The sequence below is a fragment of the Loxodonta africana genome, chromosome 4 (genome assembly GCF_030014295.1).
Source record: "Loxodonta africana isolate mLoxAfr1 chromosome 4, mLoxAfr1.hap2, whole genome shotgun sequence".
Taxonomy (NCBI): domain Eukaryota; kingdom Metazoa; phylum Chordata; class Mammalia; order Proboscidea; family Elephantidae; genus Loxodonta; species Loxodonta africana.
This window is the reverse complement of record NC_087345.1, coordinates 169,820,741-169,845,087: the sequence shown is the minus strand read 5'-3', so window position 1 is coordinate 169,845,087 and position 24,347 is coordinate 169,820,741. Positions and strand designations below refer to the sequence as shown.

The window sequence follows — 24,347 nt, the reverse complement described above, 5'->3', positions numbered from 1 at the left end:
TTTAAGAAGTGATTAGTATACTTAATTTATAATCAGAACTTCCTTGAGAATTAATAGGAAACAGGCATTCTTATTTTATAATACCGGAAACAAACCCATTGACATCGAGTTGATTCTGACTCCTAGTGACCCTATAGGACAGAGTAGAACTGCCTCATAGGGTTTCCAAGGCTGTAGTCTTTATGGGAACAGATCACCAGGTCTTTTCTCCTACATAGCCACTGGTGGGTTCCAACTACCGACCTTTTGGTTAGCAGCTAAGCTCTTAAACCACTGCGCCACCAGGACTCCTCATTGCTGATTTTATTCCCCCTAAGAGTACTCTGTGAGGAATTATTTGCCACATAAATACTCTGAATATGTCAGTTATAGAAATTAGGAAGAAAACTCAATATGTCTTCCAAATTAATAATGTATTCATAAAATCATTTAGCTTTGTAAACCTTCTTAAACTTAATTTTTCGTCTTGTTTAGAAAATGTCTGGTTTGAGTATTGATCATGGAGGGGAAAAAAATCTCTGTACGTTTTAAAGCCAATGATCTGCTCCAAACAGAGAAATTTGAGGAAGACTCTCCAAAAGAGTAGAGAGAAAGTTATTTTCTGTGAGGCTGGAATATAAGCATGGCATTTTAGCAAGGAACGTTGAGCACTTTGTAGGGATGAGGCCACCTTCCTGACCACAGGTGTGACAGAACACAGCTGATCAAACAGGGCGGGAATCCAACATCACTCCCTGTTTAACTTCAGCTTTCCAATGAGCCATGCCCAATGAGGAAGTCAGGGGGAACTTCGAGAAGGCATGTAGTTTCATACCACGAATACTGCCATTAACAAGGTTTATGGGCTTCGAGTTGGTCATGTTTGGGTCGCAGAATGTATATCTGTCCAACGGTGTGCCAAAGAATCCACACAGCTTCTTTAAAAATCTAAAACCTCTTTAAATACAATCAGTGTTTATGGCCTTCTATGTTTTACCATCTTAAGTCACCAAATAGTTTTAAGTATGCTCCTTATCAGGCTCCCATCCCTAAGATCTTAAAAGATTAAAATGACAAACTGTATTACAAGTTTTTTTTGTTGTTGTTTTTGTTTTTATCTGTATACTAGATTTTCAAGGGCCTGAAGGGCCAAAAGTGAAAATAAATAAATGAATGAACCACTAGTTGCCATGGAGTCAACTTCGACTCATGATGACCTCATGTGTGTTAGAGGAGAACTGTGCTCCATTAGGTTTTCAGTGGCTGATTTTTCAGAAATAGATCGCCAAGACTTTCTTCTCAGGTACGTCTTAGCGGACTTGAACAGCCTTTCAGTTAGCAGCCAAGCGTATTAACCATTTCTGCCATCCAAGGACTCCAATCTATCATTGCACTCACTTTATTTCAAATACCCTCAAGTCCATTCGCCCTTTTTCTTTCCATTGTACCTGCCTGATATCCTCCCTGGATGGGCTTAACCATCTATCTTGCACATGATTATCCTCTGGCAGTAAAATGCTGCTGAAGGAAATCATGCAGTCGGACCAGTTATTATCATTAAAAATTCTCGATTACTAATCTCAAATGGTCAACATGACTGTGTTTCTCCAGCATGCTGACTCTGATTCCACAATGATTGCACACCTTCTCTAGTCTCATAAAACTGATATTCACCCCCCATAGCAATATATATAGCAATATGCCACCGTGTGTCTGTCAGTTTGTCCTATTGTGGTGGCTTACATGTTGCTGTGATATGGGAAGTTTTGCCACTGGTATTTCAAATACCAACAGGGTCACCCTTGGTGGACAGGTTTCAGTGGAGCTTCCAGACTAAGACAGACTAGGAAGAAGGACCTGGCAGTCTACTTCTGAAAACAGTGGCCAGTGAAAACCTTATGGATAGCAGCAGAACATTGCCTGATACAGTGCCAGCAGATGAGTTCCTCAGGTTGAAAGGCACTTAAAATATAACTGGAGAAGAACTGCCTCCTCAAAGTAGAGTTGACCTTAATGATGTGGATGGAGTCAAGCTTTCGAGACCTTCATTTGCTGATGTGACACGACTCAAAATGAGAAGAAACAGCTGCAAACATCCATTAATAATAAGAACTTGGAATGTACAAAGTATGAGTCTAGGAAAATTGGAAGTTATCAGAAATGAAATAGAGCACATAAACATTGATATGCTAGGCATTAGTGAGCTGAAATGGACTGGTAATGGCCATTTTGAATCAGACAATCATATGGTCTGCTATGCCAGGAATGACAAATTGACGAGGAATGGCATTGTGTTCATTGTCAAAAAGAACATTTCAAGATCTATGCTGAAGTACAACACTGTCAATGATAGGATAATATCCATATACCTACAAGGAAGACCAGTTAATACAACTATTGTTCAAATTTATGCATAACCAATAAGGCCAAAGATGAAGAAATTGAAGATTTTTACCAACTTCTGCAGTCAGGATGCATAGATAATTACTGGTGATTGGAATGCGGAAGTTGGAAACAAAGAAGAATGATTGATAGTTGGAAAATATGGCCTTGGTGATAGAAACAACACTGGAGATCGCATGACAAAATTTTGCAAGACCAATGACTTCTTCATTGCAAATAGCTTTTTTCACCAACATAAAAGGCAGCTATACACGTGGAATACACAGGAATCAAATTGACTACATCAGTGGGAAGAGACAATAGAAAAGCTCAATATCATCAATCAGAACAAGGCCAGGGGCCGACTGTGGGACAGACCATCAATTGTTCCCACGCGAATTCAAGTTTAAGTTGAAGAAAATTAGAACAAATCCACTAGGGCCAAAGTACGACCTTGAGTATATCCCACCTAAATTTAGAGACCGTCTCAAAAATAGATTTGACCCACTGAACACTAGTGACCATAGACCAGATGAGTTGTGGAATGACATCAAGGGCATCATACATGAAGAAAGCAAGAGGTCACTAAAAAGACAGGAAAGAAAAAAAGACCAAAATGGATGTCAGAAGAGACTGAAATGTCTCTTGAATGTCGAATAGCTAAAGCAAAAGGAGGAAATGATGAAATAAAAGAGCTGAACAGAAGATTCAAAGGGCAGCTCGAGAAGACAAAGTAAAGTCTTATAATGAAATGTGAAAGATCTGGAGATAGAAATGCAAAAGGGAATAACACATTCAGCATTTTCCAAGCTGAATGAACTGAAGAAAAAATTCAAGCCTCGAGTTGCAATATTGAAGGATTCTACAAGGAAAATATTAAACAATGCAGGAAGCATCAAAAGAAGACGGAAGGAATACAGTCACTGTGCCAAAAGGAATTGGTTGATGTTCAGTCATTTCAGGAGGTGGCATATGATCAAGAACTGATGGTACTGAAGGAAGAGGTCAAAGCTGCACTGAAGGCATTGGAGAAAAACAAGGCTCCAGGAACTGATGAAATACCAGTTGAGATGTTTCAACAAATTGGTGCAGCACTGAAAGCATTCACTTGTCCGTGCCAAGAAATTTAGAAGATAGCTACCTGGCCAACCAACTGGAAGAGATCCATATTTGTACCCATTCCAAAGAAAGGTGATCCAACAGAATGTGGGAATTATTGAACATCACGAATATCACACACAAGTAAAATTTTAAGGAAGGTCATTGAAAAGCTGTTACAGCAGTACATTGACAGGGAACTGCCAGAAATTCAAGCCAGATTCGCAAGAGGATGTGGAACCAGGGATGTCATTGCTGATGTCAGATGGATCCTGGCTAAAAGCAGAGAATTTCAGAAAGATGTTTACCTATGTTTTATTGACTATGAAAGGCATTTGACTGATTGGATCGTAACAATTTACAGATAACATTGGAATGACTGGGAATTCCAGAACACTTAATTGTGCTCATGAGGAACCTGTACATAGACCAAGATGCAGTTGTTTGAATGGAATAAGGGAATACTGTACAACTTAAATCAAGAAAGATGTGCATCGGGGTTGTGACCTTTCACCATACTTGTTCAATCTGATGCTGAGCAAATAATTTGAGAAGCTGGACTATATGAAGAAGAATGCAGCATCAGGATTGGAGGAAGACTCATTAACAACCTGCGATTTGCAGATGACACAACCTTGCTTGCTGAATACGAAGAGGACTTGAAGCACTTACTGATGAAGACCAAAGACTACAGCCTTCAGTATGGATTACACCTCAACATAAGGAAAACGAAAATCCTCACAACTGGACCAATAAGCAACATAAGGATAAATGGAGAAAATACTGAAGTTATCCAGGATTTTACTTCAATCCACAATCAACGCCAAAGGACACAGCAGTCAAATCAAATGACAAATTGCACTGGGCAAATTTGCTGCAAAAGATCTCCTTAAAGTGTTAAAAAGCAAAGATGTCACTTTGTGGACTAAGGTATGCCTGACCCAAACCATGGTGTTTTCCATCACCTTATATGCATGTGAAAGCTGGACAATGAATAAGGAAGACTGAAGAAGAATTGAAGCCTTTGAATTATGGTGTTGGCAAAGAATATTGAGTATACCATGGGTTACCAGAAGAATGAATAAATCTGTCTTGAAAGTACAGCCAGAATGCTCCTTAGGAGCAGGGATGGCAAGACTTCGTCTCACTTTGGACATGTTATCAGGAGGGACCAGTCCCCGGGGAAGGACATCAGGCTTTGTAAAGTAAGGAGTCAGCGAAAGAAAGGAAGAGCCTTGGAAAGATGGATTGGTGCAGTGGTTGCAACAGTGGGCTCAAGTGTAACAATAATTATGGGGATGGCACAGAACTGGGCAGTGTTTCATTCTGTTGTTCACAGAGTAGCTATGAGTCAGAACCGACTCGATGGCACCTAACAACAACATAGGGATATATCAATGGCATATACACACCCATGCATACATACACATATGTGTTTCTGTATGTATAGATATTTAATTTTGTTAGTACAGTGTCTTAGTTATCTAGTGCTGCTATAACAGAAATACCACAAGTGGATGGCTTTAACAAACAGAAATTTATTCTCTCACAGTCAAGTATGCTAGAAGTCTGAATTCAGGGTGTCACCTCTGGAGGAAGGCTTTACCTCTCTGCTGGTTCTGGGAGAAAGTCCTTGTCATCAACCTTCCCCTGGTCTAGGAGCTTCTCCATGCAGGAACCCTGGGTCCAAAGGATGCGCACCTCTCCTGGTTCTTGCTTGTTGGTAATGTGGTCCCTCCTCTCTCTGCTCGCTTCTAGTTTTTATATCTCAAAAGAGATTGACTCAGGATACAACCTGATGTTATAGGTTGAGTCCTGCCTCATTAGCGTAACTGCCTCTAATCCTGCCTCATTAACATCATAGAGGTAGGATTTACACCACAAAGGAAAATCACATCAGATGACAAAACGGTGGACAATCACACAATACTGGGAATCACAGCCTGGCCAATTTGACACACATTTTTCGGGGACACATTTCAATCCATATCATTACAGTTTTAGATTTACAGAGAAATTAAACAAATAGTATAGAGAGTTCCCATGTACCCCTCTCCCACATTTTCCCCTATTATTAAATCTTTCGCTAGTGTGATACATTTGTTACAGTGAATGAACCAATGAATTATTATTAACTAAAATCCATAGTTTACATTAGGGTTTACCCTCTGTGCTATACAGTTTTATAGATTTTGACAAATACATAACACTGTGTATCCACCATTACAGCATCATGCAGAATAGTTTTATGGCCCCCAAAAAATCCACTATGCTCCTCCTATTCATCACTCCCTCCTCCTCCCCTTGAACTCTGGCTATCACTGATCTTTTATTATCTCTAGTTTTTTCTAGAATGTCATACAGTTGTAATCATACAGTATACAACCTTTTCATACTGGCTTCTTTTACTTAGTAATATGCATTTAAGGTTCCTCCATGTCTTTTTATGGTTTGATAGCTCGTTTCTTTGATTTCTGAATAATATTCAATTGTATGGGTATATCCCAGTTTATCCACCCACCCATTTAATGGTTCTTTCCAGTTTTTGGTGATTATAAATAAAGCTACTATAAACATTTAGGTGCTGGTTTCTGTGTGAATGTAAGTTTTCAATTCATCTGGGTAAATACCCAGGAGCATGGTTGCTGGATCATATGGTAAGCCTATGTTTAGCTTTGTAAGAAACTGCCAAACTGTCTTCCAAAGTAGCTGTACCATCTTTTATTTCCACCAGCAGTGAATGAGAGTTCCTGCTGCTCCATATCCTTCTCAGCATTTGGTACTGTCAGTTTTTTTTTTTTTTTTTTTTTTGGTGGGGAAGGGATTTCAGCCATTCTAATAGGTGTGTAGTGGTGATTTTTCCCTTTTAACTCTTAAGGTAATATTACTATGTGTTTAGAGCAGAAAGATAACTCTAACTGTGGTGTGGTGAGTGAAGGCATCCAACGTGGTGTCAAGCAGTGCAGGCGCCAACCTTTGTTGGAGAAACTTTTAGGTTAGATTGAAGGTCAGCTGGATGTATGTGGTCCTCCAACTTCTTAACATCCCAGGGAGAGCCTTGCAGGATCCAAGGACCTCTGTGGTTTGTTCTTCAGGAGAAGGACTCTACCCCTTGTTACTGTACATTTTAAAGGGCAATTTAGAAAGAACAGGGAACACCTGGCCACACCTTTGGCAATAGGGGCTGCTATGTGTATGAGAATGGCTTTGCAGGTCGGAGAAAACCAGTCGGAGCTTGGGCAGCTGCTGTCCAGGGACACAGTGTACTTGTGCTGTTATCACCAGACAGACTTCCTGGTGGAGGGATCCTACCAGGGCCAGCCATGAGATGTGCCTGTCCTTGCTTACAATACCATCCTAACTCAAAGTCCCTACTCACCCTTCGGTCAATTCCAACTTAACTCCTTTATCAAAACTGTTCTTGCCAAGGTTACCAAAGTCCTCCATGTTGTTAAATCCAATGAAAAATTCTTAATCCTCATTTCACTAAACTTCTTAGCTGTTGTTAGCTGCTATCAAGCCAGCCCCTGACTCATGATGAACCCATGTACAATGGTGCACAATGCTACCTAGTCCTGCACCATCCCTGTGACCGATTTTGAATTGGACATTGTGATCCATAAATTTTTCATTGGCCAGTTTTTGGAAGTAGATCACTAGGCCTTTCTTCTTAGTCTGTCTTAGTCTAGGAGCTAAGATTCTTAGTTGTTGTTAACCCAGTGCCGTAGAGTCAATTCCGACTCATAGCGACCCTATAGGACAGAGTCGAACTGCCCCATAGAGTTCCCAAGGAGCACCTGGTGGATTCATACTGCAGACCCTTTGGTTAGCAGCCATAGCATTTAACCACTACGCCACCAGGGTTGTTGTTAGTTACCGTCAAATTAGCTCTGACTCATGGTGACCTTGTATGTAACAGATTAAACGTTGCCCAGTCCTGCGCCATCTTCATGATTGTTGCTATGTTTGAGTCCATTGTAGTGACTATTGTGTCAACCCATCTCATTGAGGATTTCCCTTGTTTTCACCGACCCTCTGCTTTACCAAACATGATGTCTGTTTCTGACAATTAGACTTGCCTGATGCTATGTCCAAAGTAAGCAAGCCAAGGTCTTGCCATCCTCACTTCTAAAGAGCATTCTGGTTGTATTTCTTTTAAGACTGATTTGTTCATTTTTCTGGAAGTCTGCAGTATATTCAATATTCTTCACCAGCACCACAGTTTAAATGTGTCAGTTCTTCTTAGTAGCACTCCATATGTTTTCTTCTTGAAAACAATCTTCTCTTGAATTTTGTGGCAGTTAATCATCCTTGCCTTTATTCTATCTTTTTAGCCACTAATTTTCCATCTTGTTTGTTAGCCTTGTTTCTTCAAGGTCCCCCCAAAATGATAGCCTCTCTCTGCTCATCTCTGGACTTCCTTCTCATTCTCTAATCTTTTCTCTGCAAGTTACCTTACAACCCTTAAAAGAGCCCCTCTTTGCCAACAACTTGACTCAGGCTTCTCTGTGATCTACTAACTTATATATTCAACTTGGATCCACTTGGGTATTTTATAAGCATCTCATAGTTAATACTTCTACAACTTAACTCTTTTCTTCTCTCCCTAAATGATAATATTCTAATAAAGGAAGTCACTGTCTTTCCCATTCCTTAAACAAAATACCTGGAATTAATCCTTGATATTTCTCTTGCTCTTATTCTCCATGTCTGGTCCATGCCAAGACCTATGAGTCTAACTCTAAAGTATTTGAAATCAATCCACTGCTTTTTATTTCCATTGCAAGGGTGACCAACTGTTCTGGTTTGCCCAGGACCAAGAGGCTTCCAGATGTGGGACTCTCAATGCTAAAACTGGGAATGTTTCAAGCAAATCTAGCCTATTCATTAGCCTATCCACGCACAAACCAGCTTAGGACGCCATTGCCTCTCACTTACACTGCTGCAGTCACTTCCTATCTGACCTTCCTGCTTCCACTCTCTTACCCCTTCAATCTTAGAATACATATAGAATAGCATGTTAAGATCATAAATAGGATTATGTAGTTTTCTTCTTTAAACCCTTTAACTGCTTTCCATTACAATTAGGGGAAATTACAAAAACTTTAACAGGATGTTCAAGTCCCTTTGTGACCCAGTCCTTTCCTATCTCAAAACTTTGTCTCAGTTGGGCCATTCTCTAGGCATCTATCAATGGCTTCTTTCATTTTCTTGAGAACATCAAACTTTTTTCAGCTCATGGTGTTCATTTTGCCTTTGCATGGTTGGTTCCTTTATATCCTCAGGTCTGCTCTATCTGGAGTTAGTGTCCCAGCTGTTCTCCTTTATGCTGCTCTGTCCATTTTCTTCTAAGCACTTAGCACACTTTCTATGTATCTTATTTATTGTCTGTCTCTCTTGTATGTCCCCACCTCCCCAGTGGTGTATACTTATCCCAGCATTAGAATGAAATGAAGGACCTAAGCAGTTTGTTGCTGCAGCTATAGCCGCTAACCGAGTATAGTAGGTGCTCCATAAATAACCATTGAATTCTTGGGTACTTACCAAAGCATTTTCGTGAGCGGACAAATCTGCTGCAGAATTAAGCTTGTGCACAGCACCTACTGACACCATAGTTTCCTCCAAGCCTGTACACATCTCCCACATTGTCCCCCTTGGGGATGGGGACAAAAATTCTTCTTGCTGTCTATGTCCTTTCTGTATCATGTGTCTTTTAGTCAGTGAAAGGAAAAGAGAGCAGTGTGAAGCCTTCCTCAAAAATGAGACCCTTCACATTCCAGCAAAATGACAGGATAGTTTTCACTGTAGCAGTAAACTGTAGGGATATCAAAATTTCACCAGCATGAATTCACCTGCAGAGACTGAAGAAATAGAGCTTCCTTCTTTCTGCTGTTACAGCAGGTTATTAATGTTTTTTTTAGGGATCAGTTTTCATGGGTAATTGACACTCTTTCAAGCATTACAGAGAAATAAAAGGAACTCAATCTTTCTGTAATTCTTTCCAAAATGAACAATAGTTTCCTTATTTTACAGGTTAAAATTTAAACTTTGAGCTGTAATAAAAAAAAGTGTTTACTCTTTTTGAACAGCTTTTTTGTGATATAACTTACATATAAATTTTGCCCTTTTAAAGTGTACAATTCACTGATTTTTAGTGTCTGGGCAGAGTTGTGCAAATATCACCACTAATGTTAGAAAATTTTCATTATCTCAAATGAAAGTCCATACCCATTAGTGATCACTTCCCATTGACCCATCCCCTCAGCCGCTGGCAACTAATAACCTGCTTTCTGTTTCTATGGATTTGCCTACTGTGACGTTTAATGTAAATGGAATAATACAATATTTGACCATCTGTGAATTGAATTCTTTTACTTAGTATGTTTTTAAGGTTCACCCAGGTTACAGTATTCTTTTTTGTTGATGAATAATATTCAGTTGTATGAACATGTCACATTTTGTTTATCCATTCTTCAGTTGGTGGACATTTGGTTTTGTTTCTATTTTTTGGTTATTGTGAATAGTGCCGCTATGAACATATGTGCACAAGTTTTTGTTTGAACATACGTTTTCAATTCTCTCGGGTATAAACCTAGGAGTGAAATTGCTGAATCGTATGCTAATCGTATGTTTAACATTTTAACAAATAGCCGTACTGATTTCCAAAGTGGCTGCACCGTTTTACGTTCCCTCCAGCAGTGTACGAGGGTGCTAGCTTCTCCATATACTAGCCAATATTTGCCATTGTCCATCTTTTTGATATAGCCATCCTAGTGAGTGTGAGGAAACCCTGGTGGTGTAGTGGTTAAGTGCTACGGCTGCTAACCAAAAGGTCGGCAGTTCGAATCCACCAGGCACTCCTTGGAAACTCTATGGGGCAGTTCTACTCTGTCCTATAGGGTTGCTATGAGTCAGAATCGACCCAACGGCAGTAGTTTGGTTTGGTTTGGTTTGGTTTGGTTTGGTTTGGTTTGGTTTGGTTTGGTTTGGTTTTGGTTTAGTGAGTGTGAAGTGATATCTCACTGTGGTTACTTTTCGTAGGTCTTATTTCTTGTTCAGTCAGTTTCAGTAGTTGTGTCTTTCTAGGAATTTTTTCCTTTCATCTAGGTTATCTAGGTTTGTTGGCATACAGTTGTTCATTGTATTCCCTTATGATTTTCTTATTCCAGTAAGGTTGATGGTGATGCCTTTCTTTCATTCCTGATTTTATTATCTTTTTTCCCTTGGTCAGTCTAGCTAAAAGTCGATTTTGTTGATCTTTTTAAAGAACCAACATTTGCTATTTTTGAAGTTCTTTATCTTTCTATTCTCTATTTCATTTAAAAAATTAGTTTGCTCTTCTTTTTTCATTTCTTAAGTTGGAAAGGTTAGGTTATTGGTTTGAGATCTTTTTAAATAAAAGCATTTGCAGCTATAAATTCCCCTACTCACTATTTAAAGGAGATCATGCTTAGTAGAGGGTCAGCAAAAATGATAGAAGCCTTCAGTGAGATGGATTGACACAGAAGTTGAAACAATAGACTCAACCGTACAAATAGTTATAAAGATGTCGCAGGACTAAGCAACATTTCATTCTGTTAACATAAGGTCACTATGAGTTGGAGCTGATTCGACCGCAACTAACAACAAACATTTGATCAAATTAAATTTTGACAACTTAAGCTTTTAGAAATTCTCTAAAATATAAAATACGTTTGATTTTGTTTCTGTTGTGTGTATAGAAATAATAAAGGCTTTATTTTTTTGAGGAAAACTCCTGTGTTTTATAAGTAAGGCTTTATTTTGACAAATAAGAAAAACATTTTCAAAAGGATTAAAAAAATAACCACACTAATAGCAACTAACAATTTTTAAAGATCTTTAAAAATCCGAGATGCTGGCTCCCACCCCCAGATATTCTGATTTAATTGATATGGGGTGCAAGCTGGGTGTGAGGAGTTTTAATAGCTCCTTGGGTGATTCTAGTGTGCAAACAAAGTTTGAGAACCATTGTCTTAACAACTGTGTTTTCTGCTTCTCTAAAACAAATTTTCAAAAAAATAATGCTTGAATAAATTACTTCAAAATATATAGATAACTCACTTGGTTTTTCAACCATATCTCTTTTATATGAAAATTGTTCAACCCAATTAATACAATAAAGGGTAGCTAAAAGCTCCTTGGAAACCCTGGTGGCGTAGTGGTTAAGTGCTACAGCTGCTAATCAAGAGGTCGGCAGTTCAAATCCACCAGGCGCTCCTTGGAAACTCTGTGGGGCAGTTCTACTCTGTCCTATAGGGTCGCTATGAGTCGTAATCAACTCGACGGCAGTGGGTTTGGTTTTGGTTTGGTTTAGAAGCTCCTTAAGTGCACTATATGGAAATCTTGAGTGTATAGTAATTCATTTGGAAAAGATACAGCGATTCCAGCTGACTTCAAAGCTGCTGAAATAGCTCTTGAAGCCAGCCATGCTTCCAGGAGTATAGTGTTTAGATCATGGGAGTTAAGACTCCCGCTACACTCTGCTCTGACTGGATCACATCTGGGATCCATGTTAAACTCTGGTGTGTTTTTGGAGGAACTTTTGATAAAGGAGATCTATGAAACCATTTTTGTCATGGGCTGAATTGTGTCCCTCCAAAATATATGTCAACTTGGTTAGGCCATGATTTCTGGTATTGTGTGATTGTCCACCATTTTGTGATCTGATGTGATTTTCTTATGTGTTGTAAATCCTATCTCTGTGATGCTAATGAGGCAGAATTAGAGGTAGTTATGATAATGAGACAGGACTCAATCTACAAGAATAAGCTGTGTCTGAAATCAGTCTCTTCTAAGATATAAAAGAAAGAATCAAGCAGAGAGTTGGGGAACTTCATTACCACCAAGCAAGTAGAACCAGGAGCATGCATCCTTTGGACCAGGGGTCCCTGTGTTGAGAAGCTCCTTGACCAGGGGAAGATTGATGGCAAGAACCTTTCCCCAGGGCCAACAGAGGGAGAAAGGCTTCTAGAGCTGGCACCCTGAATTTGGACATCTAGCCTTCTAAACGGACAGAGAATAAATTTCTGTTTGTTAAAGCCAGCCACTTGTGGTATTTTTGTTACAGCAGCACTAGATAACTAAGACAATTTTATATGAAAATTGTTTGAAGGTACTGGGGATATTTCATCACAACAGAGAAAACAAGGGAGACTGGACAGCTGGCTTCAAATATGAGAAGAACATTCATGTAGCATAGCATTTGTTATATTAACATAATATTGTATTTCAGGTTCGTTATGAGTTAAATACGCTCATCTGCTGAATGGGAAGCTAACCACACTTTCATGAAAAAATGTGATGTAATAGGCCCAACAACAGAAGAGATTGGAAAACAATCACTTCATATGTTGGAGACTTCTATTTTTGGAGTATAGTAATTCATATAGTTAAATTTTGTTTTCTTTCAAGATTATGGTTTCAAGTTTTGTTCTTAGCCTGATCCAGGTAACTTAGCTCAACTCCAGGTAATTCAGCATTTGACTGAATCTTAACAGGAAAGTACTTTCTTTATCTTAATGAATCTGTTGATTACTGAGTAAACCAACACTCTGCAATGGAATCGATTATGACTCATAGCAGCCCTATAAAACTGAGTAGAACTGCCCCATAGGGTTTCCAAGGAGCAGCTGATGGATTTGAACTTCCAGCCTTTTGGTTAGCAGCTGAGGTCTTAACCACTGTTCCACCATGACTCTGATTACTGAGAATAAGGGGGAAAATTGGAAAAATGTATATCAAAAAATCATACAAATGATAGCTATTTTATGATAATATGACTTACATTTATTTAGTACTCGCACTTGTTACAAACTTCTTGCAAATATGTCATTGGTTAAGAATGTCATTGAATTAACTGTTTAAGCCTCTGGATATACAATACCAAAATCCTTCACCATTGAGTTGATTCCAAATCACAGCGACCCAATAGGACAGAGTAGAGCTGCCCCATGGGGTTTCCAAGGAGTGGCTAGTGAAGTCAAACTGCCAACCTTTTGGTCACCAGCCGTAACTCTTAACCACCTGTGCCACCAGGGCTCCAGACATACAATAGTGCCTCATAATACAGACCTCCTTATTCATGGAATATTGCATCTAAAGCAGAATCTCCACAAGACATAGTAAAATGGAAAAATCACAGATGTCTGGGATATTTAAAAAGATTTTTAAAAAATTAAGCTAAGGAAGCAGGGGGGAGAAAACCCACCACTAAATCTATTCTCCTTATTTTACTGGTGATCTAGTTACGTAAAGCTACCCCTCAAAGTATAATAAACTTTATGCTATGTAGATCTAGACTATGAGGACTGTATCAATTTTTTTTACCTGAAACTAATTTATATTTCCTTTAATTTAGAAGGAAAAGGGTAATAGTTGATATTATAATTTCGAGTTTTGAACTACATTTAAGAGTGTAGGTAATGCTGAATCAGTGATAATTTTTTTAAAAAGCTGTAGGACTTGTTAACAACTAGGAACAGAGCTAGGATCTTATTGTGGTAGAGCCACACAAACAAACTCTCTGTTCTCCTTGAGCGTACACAGATAGTCCCCAACTTACAATGTATTCAAGTTATGACCAACTGCACTTATGTTTTGTTTTTTTTGTACATCTTATAGTTAAAAAAAAAAAAAATTTTTTTTTTTTTTTTATAGTTAGTAGCATATAAAAAAAACATACCAAACCCATTGCCGTCGAGTCGATTCCGACTCATAGCAACCCTATAGGACAGGGTAGAACTGCCCCATAGGGTTTCCAGGGAGCACCTGGTGGATTCGAACTGCTGACCTTTTTGGTTAGCAGCTGTAGCTCTTAACCACTATGCTACCAGGGTTTCCACATACTACATAAAATGTTAAAATATATCTATCTGTAAGTTTTTAAGTAATGTTTCCAACCCCCAAAGACAAATAAAGATTGACAGGATTTATAAAGATACTGATAATAAAAGGAAATAATAATGAAAACTAAAAAAAAAAATGAGGTATTCGACTTTCGTCAGAACCAGCTTACGATGGAGCTGTCAGAATGGAATCCCGTTGTAAATCGGAAGCTACCTTTTGCTTATTCTGCTCTGAAGGTAGCATTTTTGAAACTTCTTATCACAATATGCTATTTTTAAGTCTTTTCCAAATACTCTGTTCTGTATCTTACCTTCTCTCTGTGCCACAAAGTGATGCTTTTATAGCTCTTCCAGTTACAAACAACTTTATCTTCAGTCGTGTTGCACTCGCCTTGTATCTGCTTTAAAGTTGCAGTACGCGTATCTCACCTCCTCACACCACTGCCAGTTCTTTTTGCTGGAGGCAGAGCGGGACTTTCATACCCATTGGTTTAATTGCTCTTTGCCAAAACATCCAGTTTTCTGTTTTCCTCCTTAATCTGTAAACAGCATCTTAATATTTTCCTATTAGTTGAATTTTAAGTGAACATCAGTATTTTGCGGTTTTACAGTTTTCAACTTATGTATGTACTTCATTTTGTAAAATTTGAACTTGACACCTTTTCCTACTTTTCCAATCATTCAAGCTGTATTTTAATAGCATTATAAAGGTGTTTCATATTCTCTTTCTCAATTACTATTTTTGTTTGTCTTACCATTGGCAGATATCATTGGCAAAATAAGTTGATCTTTTTGGAACTATTAACCCCTTAACTTGTAAAGATCCTTCTGATTGTTTAATATGGCTTAATATGAAAAATTTAATTATTGGTACTTCTGAGGACACAAGGGGTCGTGGTGGTGCAGTGGTTAAGTGCTTGCTTGCTAACTGAAGGGATGGTGGTTTGAACCCACCAGGCGCTCCGCAGGAGAAAGTTGTGACAGTCTGCTCCCATAAAGATTACAGCCTTAGAAACCCTATGAGGCAGTTCTACTCCGTCTTACAGGGTTGCAATGAGTCGAAATTGACTCGATAGCAACGAGTCTAAGTACACAGGGTATAGTGAAAAGACAGTAAATGAGACATCAGGAATCTGAGGTTAATTTTCAATTTTGTCATTAACTATCTAGGAGCCTTGGACAAATCACCTAACTTTTGTTGCCTCTGCGTCTATAAAAAGGGGATGTCATGACTTCCTTAAGGGAGATGTATGTGGAAGTCGATTTTAAACTGCAAAAATCAGGCTGTCATTGTTTATACTCTTACTGTTATTGGAGCCCTGGTGGCCCAGTGGTTAAGTGCTACGCCTACTAGCCAAAAGGTCAGCAGTTCGAATCCACCAGCTACTCCTTGGAAAACCTATGGGGCAGTTCTACTCTATTCTATAGGGTCGTTATGAATCAGAATTGACTCCAAGGCAATAGGTTTAGGTTTTTTTTTTTTTTTTTTTGGTATTATTGTTATTGAGGGTTTTCGCATTGCAGATGAAAAATTTGAATTGTGCATAACCAACATTGTACCGGTGGTGCAATTGGCAAAGACTAGTTTTTATGATATGTGAGAAGGTGGGGAATGTGGTGAATTTGCCCAGTCGTTTAGCATCAGCAAAAGACAGTTTTGGCAGAGTAATTCCTTTTTCCATCCTCAAATATACTGTCTTCCTTTCCACAGAAGCTATGGAGGCAATACGTCATATGTTTAAAATCTTTAAACCTAAAGAGAAAAAAAATTTCACCTTCAAAACAAACGAAACTTAGAGGGGTCTGTAGGCTTTTGAATCTAACGTTTCACTGTCCCAAGAACTGTGAACGTTATAAGACTTCAGTGAGCCATGCCCATGATCTCATTGAGACCTTGGCTCCCTCTATCTCATACCATGCACCTTAGGAAGTTCTTGGACCAGCAGCAGATGTGATCACTTTTGATCTTTTTCCCAGCATGGCCCCAGTGCTATGGCTTGCTCTCTCTGCTGATAAAGCAGTGAGGGAGTCAAGAAGTCATGAGATGCTTTATGACGTTGACTTGGGAGTAGCAAGGCTGATTCGACATTTGTCTTGTTGAACCAATCTTATCAATTTATATTCCATCATACGTAGTTAATACTTTTTACTTTTTTGTATTTGTGACTGTGACTAAGAATCTTAAAAACATCTCACAACTCACCAGTTGCCACTGAGCTGACTCCAACTCATGGCATGTGTGTCAGAGTAGAACTGTGCTCTTTAGGGTTTTCACTGGCAGATTTTTCAGAAGTGGATCGCCAGGCCTTTCTTCTGAGACGTGTCTGGGTAGATTCAAGCCTTCATCCTTTTGATTAGCAGCTAAGCGAGTTTTGCACCACCCAGGGGCTCCATCTTAAAGATATAGTCCTCTTTATACTTTTTTTTTTTTTTTTTTTAATGATTCAGCAGGTTTATTGAATATCCACTGTGTTACAGACAGAAGGCTATTTCCTAAGGGGGAATTAAAGAAGAACAAGACCAGCTGTCTCTGTTCTTGAAGAGCTCACAAATTATTGGGAGAAGGACCCACAGGCAAATAATTACAGTACAGTGAACAAAAGGCTACAGATGCCCTTGACTGCAAATGACTTGAAATCAGATTTTAGGCTTAGTTGATTTGGCAGCTCAACAATGTCTTCAAGGACTGAGGCTATTTTCCTCTTTCTCCCATTCCCAGTGTGACTTGTAATGATTCCTTCTCATGAGTAGGAAAACTTTCCCAGAAGATTCCTAGGAGACATCCTCTCAGACTACACTGGCCACAACTGGGCTAAGCAAATCATTGGCAAGAAGAATGTGACTCCCATGGTGGGTTTAGGCCAATCAGGAATTAGCGCTGGACTGTGGAGGCTCTTTTTCTTTATTCTTGTGTGTGAGAGGTAGACACCCAAACAAAATCAAGGCTTGGCCACAAAGGCAGAATTGGGGAAATGGATTTTGGAGAAAATGATACTCTAAGAGTATGGAGGGGAGGAAGTAACCAATAATAAGAAAGGGATAGGGAAAACTTCATGGAGGAGGTGTTTTTTAAGCTACTATTATGAGTCTGAGCTTGCAGGTAAAAAGAAAAAGGAAAAAGAAAGTAAAAGTAGAAAGCCAAGGAAAATGAGGGAAATTCTCAATGAGATGGATTGACACAATGGCCTCAACAACGGACTCAGACATACCAAGAATCTTAAAGATGGGGCAGGACCAGACAACATTTCATTCTGTGATACATGAGGTTGTCATGCATCAGAGCCAACTTGACCGAAACTAGCAACAACAAAGATAATAACATATTCAAAGATGTGAAAGAACGTGGCACTTTAGGGAACAGCAATAATTCTGTGAGGCTGGAGTACAGTTCATGCAAAAGCGTATACTGGGGAATAAGACAAGAGAGTGTGGTTTGGTGGACTCATAGTGGCCGTATAGGACAGGATAGAACTGCCCCATAGGGTTTCCAAGGCTGTAATCTTTACGCAGGCAGACTGCCACATCTTTCTCCTGTGGAGTGGCTGGTGGATTTGAACTGCTGACCTTTTGCTTAGCAGCCAAGTGCTTAGCCACTGGGCTCCCAGGGCTCCTTCTCACTCTCACATCTGTATTAAAGGATGATTTCTGCACCCAGAGTCCCCTTCTCACTGGATAACTACTCATCCCCTCGGCTTTAGCTTACAAACATCCTCTTGGGGAGGCAGTCCTTGAATCTCTGTACTAGCTAAGATTCCCTTGTTGTTTGTATTGTAGTATCTTTACCTCCCTCCCCTTAGTGCTGGTCATAATACTTGTGATTTTTTAGTGCCTGTTTTCCCCACTACATTATAAGCAACATGATGGCAAAACAGCATATTTCTTATTTACTGTTACATCCCTAATAGCTAGCAGTGTCTCCCATGTAATAGTCATTCTATAAATATTTTTTGAAACTTAATTTTATGTGTGTATTATATATGTGTGTGTAATTTATATATATATATATATATAATGTATGCATGTATAGATATTAGAAACCCTGGTGGCGTAGTGGTCAAGAGCTGCAGCTGCTAACCAAAAGGTTGGTAGTTGAAATCCACCAGGCACTCCTTGGAAGCTGTATGGGGCAGTTCTGCTCTGTTCTTATAGGGTAGCTATGAGTTGGAATCTACTCAACAGCAATGGGTTTTATGTATAGATATTATAGACATACATATATATATAATACATACATACATAGAAATTATGTGCAATTTAAAAATAAAGTGAGTTTGTCTTTCACGCCAAAGGTGTACCACATAGATGTATCGCTGCTTTCTGCTTTAGGAAAAAATACCCATAAATATAGGTTTAGTTTTTATTATATCTTTATTTTTATTTTTATCTAGGATGCTGGAGAAATGGTTCGTTCTTTTGTTGGTGGCTTGGAACTTGTTGTCAATTTACTAAAGTCAGACAACAAAGAAGTTTTGGCGAGTGTTTGTGCTGCTATCACCAATATAGCAAAAGATCAAGAAAATCTAGCTGTTATTACAGATCACGGGGTCGTCCCTTTATTGTCCAAACTCGCAAATACAGTAAGTAACACACATGCTTTTATTTTAATACATGTCACAAAATGTCAGGGCTTAGTGGCAATAATGACAAGCTTAAAAGTCAGGATACCTGGATTCAAGTTTAATATTCATCACTTATGAGGTTTGCAGTTTTGGTCAATTTATTTAATTTCTGAGGCTAATAGATGTGAAAATGTATTTTAAACCATAAAATGTTAATATGCAAGGTTCTTGTAAAAAAGAGGCTTGTTGTTATTCGTCATTGGCAAGTAAAGTGGTGGCAAATATAAGTACTATTAAAAAGTATTAACTCTCATCTGCAGGGCTCCTTTTTTTTCCTCTCATCTTCACCACCATCGTCACTATTATTATCCTTAAGATAATTGTCTGTGCCAATATTACAAGCTAAATGTGCCTCCCTGGCTTAGCAAGCTCGAATCGATGACATTCTTGAGCTAGAAGACTTTGGCAGTCACTGGGTTGTGAGATGAAATAAGCAGGCTTAAGAGACAATGACTTCACCACGACCAGAAGTATTTGAGCATAACTTGGACTACCACTTGGAACAAATGTTGTGGATCAGAAATTCAAACATCGGAAGGATTCTTGGTCTAGAGGACTTTTTAGGGCCAACCTAATACTGAATTGCTAAGAGTATCTGCCCGTTTCAGTTGTGGCCTGAATCAAGAGAACAGCACAATTAATAAAGAGAAAATAAAATCCTATTCAGTTATATTACATCTATATGAGATACTTATATACAAGCAGAGGGGTATCATCTGCGTAAAGAATACAAAAAGAAAAAAGGAAGACTCAAAGCACATCATTATGTCTGACACGCTGTCTTCTCCTTTCAGAAACCAAGGTGTGTTATTGATATAGACGTATTCCTAGGGTGAAGAAGTAGAGGCAATCTACTTATCCCAGTTATTTGAAAAATTCCCTTAAGAATATCTAACAGTCTAAATATTTTTATTGCTAAACAATTTGCTGATCTGTAACTTTGTGTTCTGGGTGGACTTACGAGGAAATCAAGCCTCGAGCAAATGGCTGATCACTTTTGAGCAAACTATCTCCATTAAGTTCAGAAAATGACACAAGTTATGGTTGAACTTTGCTCCATTGATGACCCACCAAAGCACTAGCTCCCCTTAAGACACCCCCGAAGTAGCCCTCTCTTGACTCATTGACATCTTAGTTGGTAATAAAAATCTAACACATAAACATGATCTCACAGGATCATTAAAATGCCTTTACCACAATTCATTCTCCTTTGTGCAGAATAACGATAAACTGAGGCGTCATCTAGCAGAAGCAATTGCACGTTGCTGTATGTGGGGCAGAAACAGAGTGGCCTTCGGTGAGCACAAAGCAGTGGCTCCACTAGTGCGTTACCTGAAATCAGATGACACCAACGTGCACCGAGCAACAGCTCAGGCCTTGTACCAACTCTCAGAAGACGCTGATAACTGTATCACCATGCATGAGAATGGAGCCGTAAAGGTACAGTGGAATGCCTTTGTGATTTAGGCCAAGTTAGGCAAGTGTAGGCTGGAAAAAACGTAAGTGATTTTAAGGTTTTACTAAAGAGGGTATTTTAATGAGCCAAGTTATCGTGGCTGTGCTGTAGAAAAGTTTTATAGATATAGAATTTTTCTAAGACCAAAGAATATAGAATGTACTTAGCAAAATAAGTAATCATTCCATAATTTGCATTTGGTTAAAGCAAGCACACAGTGCGTGAACAATCAGTAGTATTCACAATTCTATTTAATATATTGTTTACTTGGCAGGTAAATAATAAAAGATAGTCATATCCATATGTCATTGTTGTTAGGTGCCATCAAGTTCATCTTGACTCATAGTGACCCCATATGACATAGTAGAACTGCCCTGAAGGGTTTCCTAGGCTGTCATCTTTACGGGAACAGATGGCCAGGTCTTTTTCCTGCAGAGCCGCTGAGTGGGTTTGAACTGACAATCTTTTGGTTAGCAACAGAGCACTCAGCCATTGTGCCACCAGAGCTCCTTCATAACCATGTAGGCACAACATAAACAGCAAAGGAGCTGGCTGTCAACAGGACTTAGGGTTCACAGTTGTCACCATAGTAACAAAAGACCAACTCAAAGACCTGATTTTTTTAATATCTGGGCATCAAGCTTTCTGTGCCTTTAGCCGATATACAGGAGTCCCACAGTTAAGTGCTTGGCTGCTAACTGAAAGGTTGGCAGTTTGAATCCACCCAGAGGTGCTGTGGAAGAAAAGCCTGGTGATCTACTTCTGGAAAATCACCCACTGAAAACTCCATGGAGCACAGTTCTACTCAGACACACATGAGGGCACCAGGAGTCAGAATTGACTCCATGACAACTGGTTAACCCACATACAGATAGGAGAGTTTCTGCACATAGACTTCCATGTAATGACACACTGGAAATCACCTAGCACTTCTGAATTGAATATTTTGATGACAATAAATATGAAAAATATTTAAATTAACAGCTCACATGTATTAGAAAAAAACAGATTTAAAATATTAGTTCTTTTCTTTCCTATAGCTTGTTTCTTTGTACAGTATTGTTTTGCTGTGTATTATCCCCATTTGGGGCCTATGACAACCAGATGCCTTTATAATTTGAGATATATGGCCAAACTAGGTTTGAGCTTTCAGACAAAAGTTATTAAAATCTCCAGTTAATCATGTCTAATCAAATCTAGACCCAAACCCGTTGCCGTCGAGTCGATTCTGACTTGTAGGGAGCCTATAGGACAGAGTAAAAATGCCCCATAGGGTTTCCAAGGAGCAGCTATTGGATTTGAACTGCTGACCTTTTGGTTAGCAGCCAAACGCTTAACCACTGTGCCACCAGGGCTATAGATGTGGCAAATATGAAACATCTTAGGAGGAATAAGGAACTTAAAATTCCAATATTATCTTGGGGTGATTATTTTAATTTGTTTTTCAAACCTATTACAGTTGAAGAACGTGTTAATTTTTCTGGAATTAAGCCTAATTTACATTTAAATGTGTCAATCTTTCTGTTATAAGTCTGTTTTTATGACACATAAATTAGGCCAAATTAGTTCCAGCAAGCAAAAACCTGGCAGAAAAAAATACCTTTTTAAATTAAGCACCAATTTTTAAAAGCAAACGATTAAAAAAAAAAAAAAAGTATTGGAATGTTAACTTCCAATAGCTAAAGATTGATGGAAAAAAAATGCTCTCACTTTGATACGATTATGTTTACATTTCTAAAACGAATACATCTCTAATATAAAAGTGTACATTTGATAATAGAGGGAGGACTTGCACAGCTATAAAAATTAAGTAGCCTAGTAAAGTGTCTGACATATAACATATGCTTAGAAAATTGCCAGTTGGTTTAGAAGGAGGATTTCTAGACTACTCAAAAGTTTTATTTATCTAAAATTTAATAAGGTTCATATGTTTTGGTTCAGTTGATTTATATGCCATGTGTATATGCAACCCTCAATTATTTCGTCTAGTGAAAGTTAGTGGAGAATCCAAAATCATTTGTGAATTGTATTCTGTATAAAGTGTTCAAACTGCGTTCACCCATCCATGCAGTTATATTAGAAAAAAAAGAGGCATTCAAAAGGAGGAGGATAAAAAGGGGCAGGAAAGAGAAAGAAAAAAAGGTTTATTGCTCTTCAGACTCTTTCCTGGAGCAGTGCTGGTTCAGAGGTAGAATTCTGGCCCCCCATGCAGGAGACCCAGGTTCAATTCCCAGCCGGTGTACCACACGCTCTGCCACCGCCCCTCTGTCAGTGGAGGCTTGCAGGTTGCTACGGTGCTGAACAGATTTCAGTGGCCCTTCCAGATTAAGATGGACTAGGAAAAAAGGCCTGACAATCTACTTCTGAACAACCAGCGAAAACCCTATGAATCGCAACAGTTTGATCCACAACCAGTCACGGGGCTGGTGAAGGCAGAGGTTCCTTCTGTTGGGGTGGGGTCACCGTGAGACAGGGGTCAGCTGCACGGTAGCTAACGACAGACTCTTTCTCAGGTTACCCTCAGGGATCTCAGGGGCCTCTGTGTCTCAAGTGTTTGCCTTCCTAACTACCTGTTATTTCTACTTGAGAATATGAAAAACAGGACTTTACTTTTTTATTTTGTTAAGTTTACGGCACAAATGTACAATGTGGAGGCAGGATCTCCCTTTTTCCAGCCCTCTCCTCTGAGCCGAGGCCTCTTGGAGTAGCAGGAGAAGCATAAGGACCATTAAGGGGTAGAAAGACATGAAATACTGGGTGTTAGTAGAATAAATGAGATTTGGCAGTCGCTTAGATATGGGAAATACATCAATACTGACTCCAGTTCAGGCTAGATATAGAGGAAGATGCCATCAGCCAAGATAATTCAAGAAAATATTTGGTACCTTAGGGCCCGGCAGTATTCAGGCTCCTTCTCTAATAGGTATTGCTGCTCCCCTGGTCTGCCTTCCCAGACTCCAGGATTATCATTACCTTTTGCTGATCTCTATCCTTGCAGCTCCACAGAAGTTCACATCAGGGCATTTTTATTTTAGGGTGGTTAAATTACCTGTGTTTTTCTTCCTTAATGGTCTTTAGTCTTCTTCTGCCATCCCAAGAGGTCTTGGCTTTTTGGAGCTACCCCTTCTAGCTCAAGCTCAGGCTCAGAAGACAGGGTGGGAAAAAGGGAGACCCCACCTTCGCATTGTATATTTGTGCTGACAAACCTCCATTGTAAGAATGGAGAGACTCATTAACAACCTGCGATATACAGAGGACACAGCTTGCTCGCAGAAAGTGAAGAGGACTTGAAGCACTTCCTGATGAAGATCAAAGACCACGGCCTTCAGTATGGATTACAGCTCAACATAAAACAAAAATTCTCACAACTGGATCAATAAGCAACATCATGATAAACAGAGAAAAGACTGAAATTATCAAAGATTTCATTTTACTTGGATCCACAATCAATACCCATGGAAGCAGCAGTCAAGAAATCAAATGACATATTTATTGCACTGGGCAAATCTTCTGCAAAAGACCTCTTTAAAGTGTTGAAAAGCAAAGACGTCACCTTGAGGACTAATGTGTGCCTGACCCAAGCCATGGTATTTTCAGTTACCTCATATGCATGTGCGAGCTGGACAATGAATAAGGAAGACTGAAGAAGAGCGGATGCCTTTGAACTGTGGTGTTGATGAAGGATAGTGAATATACTACGGACTGCCAAAAGAACAAAGAAATCTGTCTTGGGAAAAGCACAGCCAGAATGCTCCTTAGAAGTGAGGATGGCGAGACTTCACCTCATGTACTTTGAACATGTTGTCAGGAGGGATCAGTCCTGGAGAAGGACATCATGGTTGGTAAAGTAGAGGGTCAGCAGAAAAGAGAAAGACCCTTAATTAGATGGATTGGCACAGTGGCTGCAACAATGGGCTCAAACATAGCAACAATTGTGAAGATGGTGCA

General features: G+C 39.1%; 1 protein-coding gene across 6 annotated transcripts in view; it reads left to right on the top strand.

Moving 5' to 3' along the window:
• Positions 1 to 24,347, top strand: part of ODAD2 (outer dynein arm docking complex subunit 2) — a 266,790-nt gene that overhangs the window by 171,116 nt on the left and 71,327 nt on the right. For 5 of the 6 annotated variants that reach the window (XM_064284958.1, XM_023548827.2, XM_023548824.2 and 2 more), the window contains 2 exons: positions 18,713 to 18,901; positions 20,162 to 20,383. In XM_064284958.1, coding sequence (XP_064141028.1) covers positions 18,713 to 18,901; positions 20,162 to 20,383 — 411 coding nt within the window. Of the gene's footprint in view, positions 1 to 18,712; positions 18,902 to 19,203; positions 19,746 to 20,161; positions 20,384 to 24,347 lie in introns of those variants that run through there. The other variant, XR_002785889.2, reaches the window with a different exon arrangement.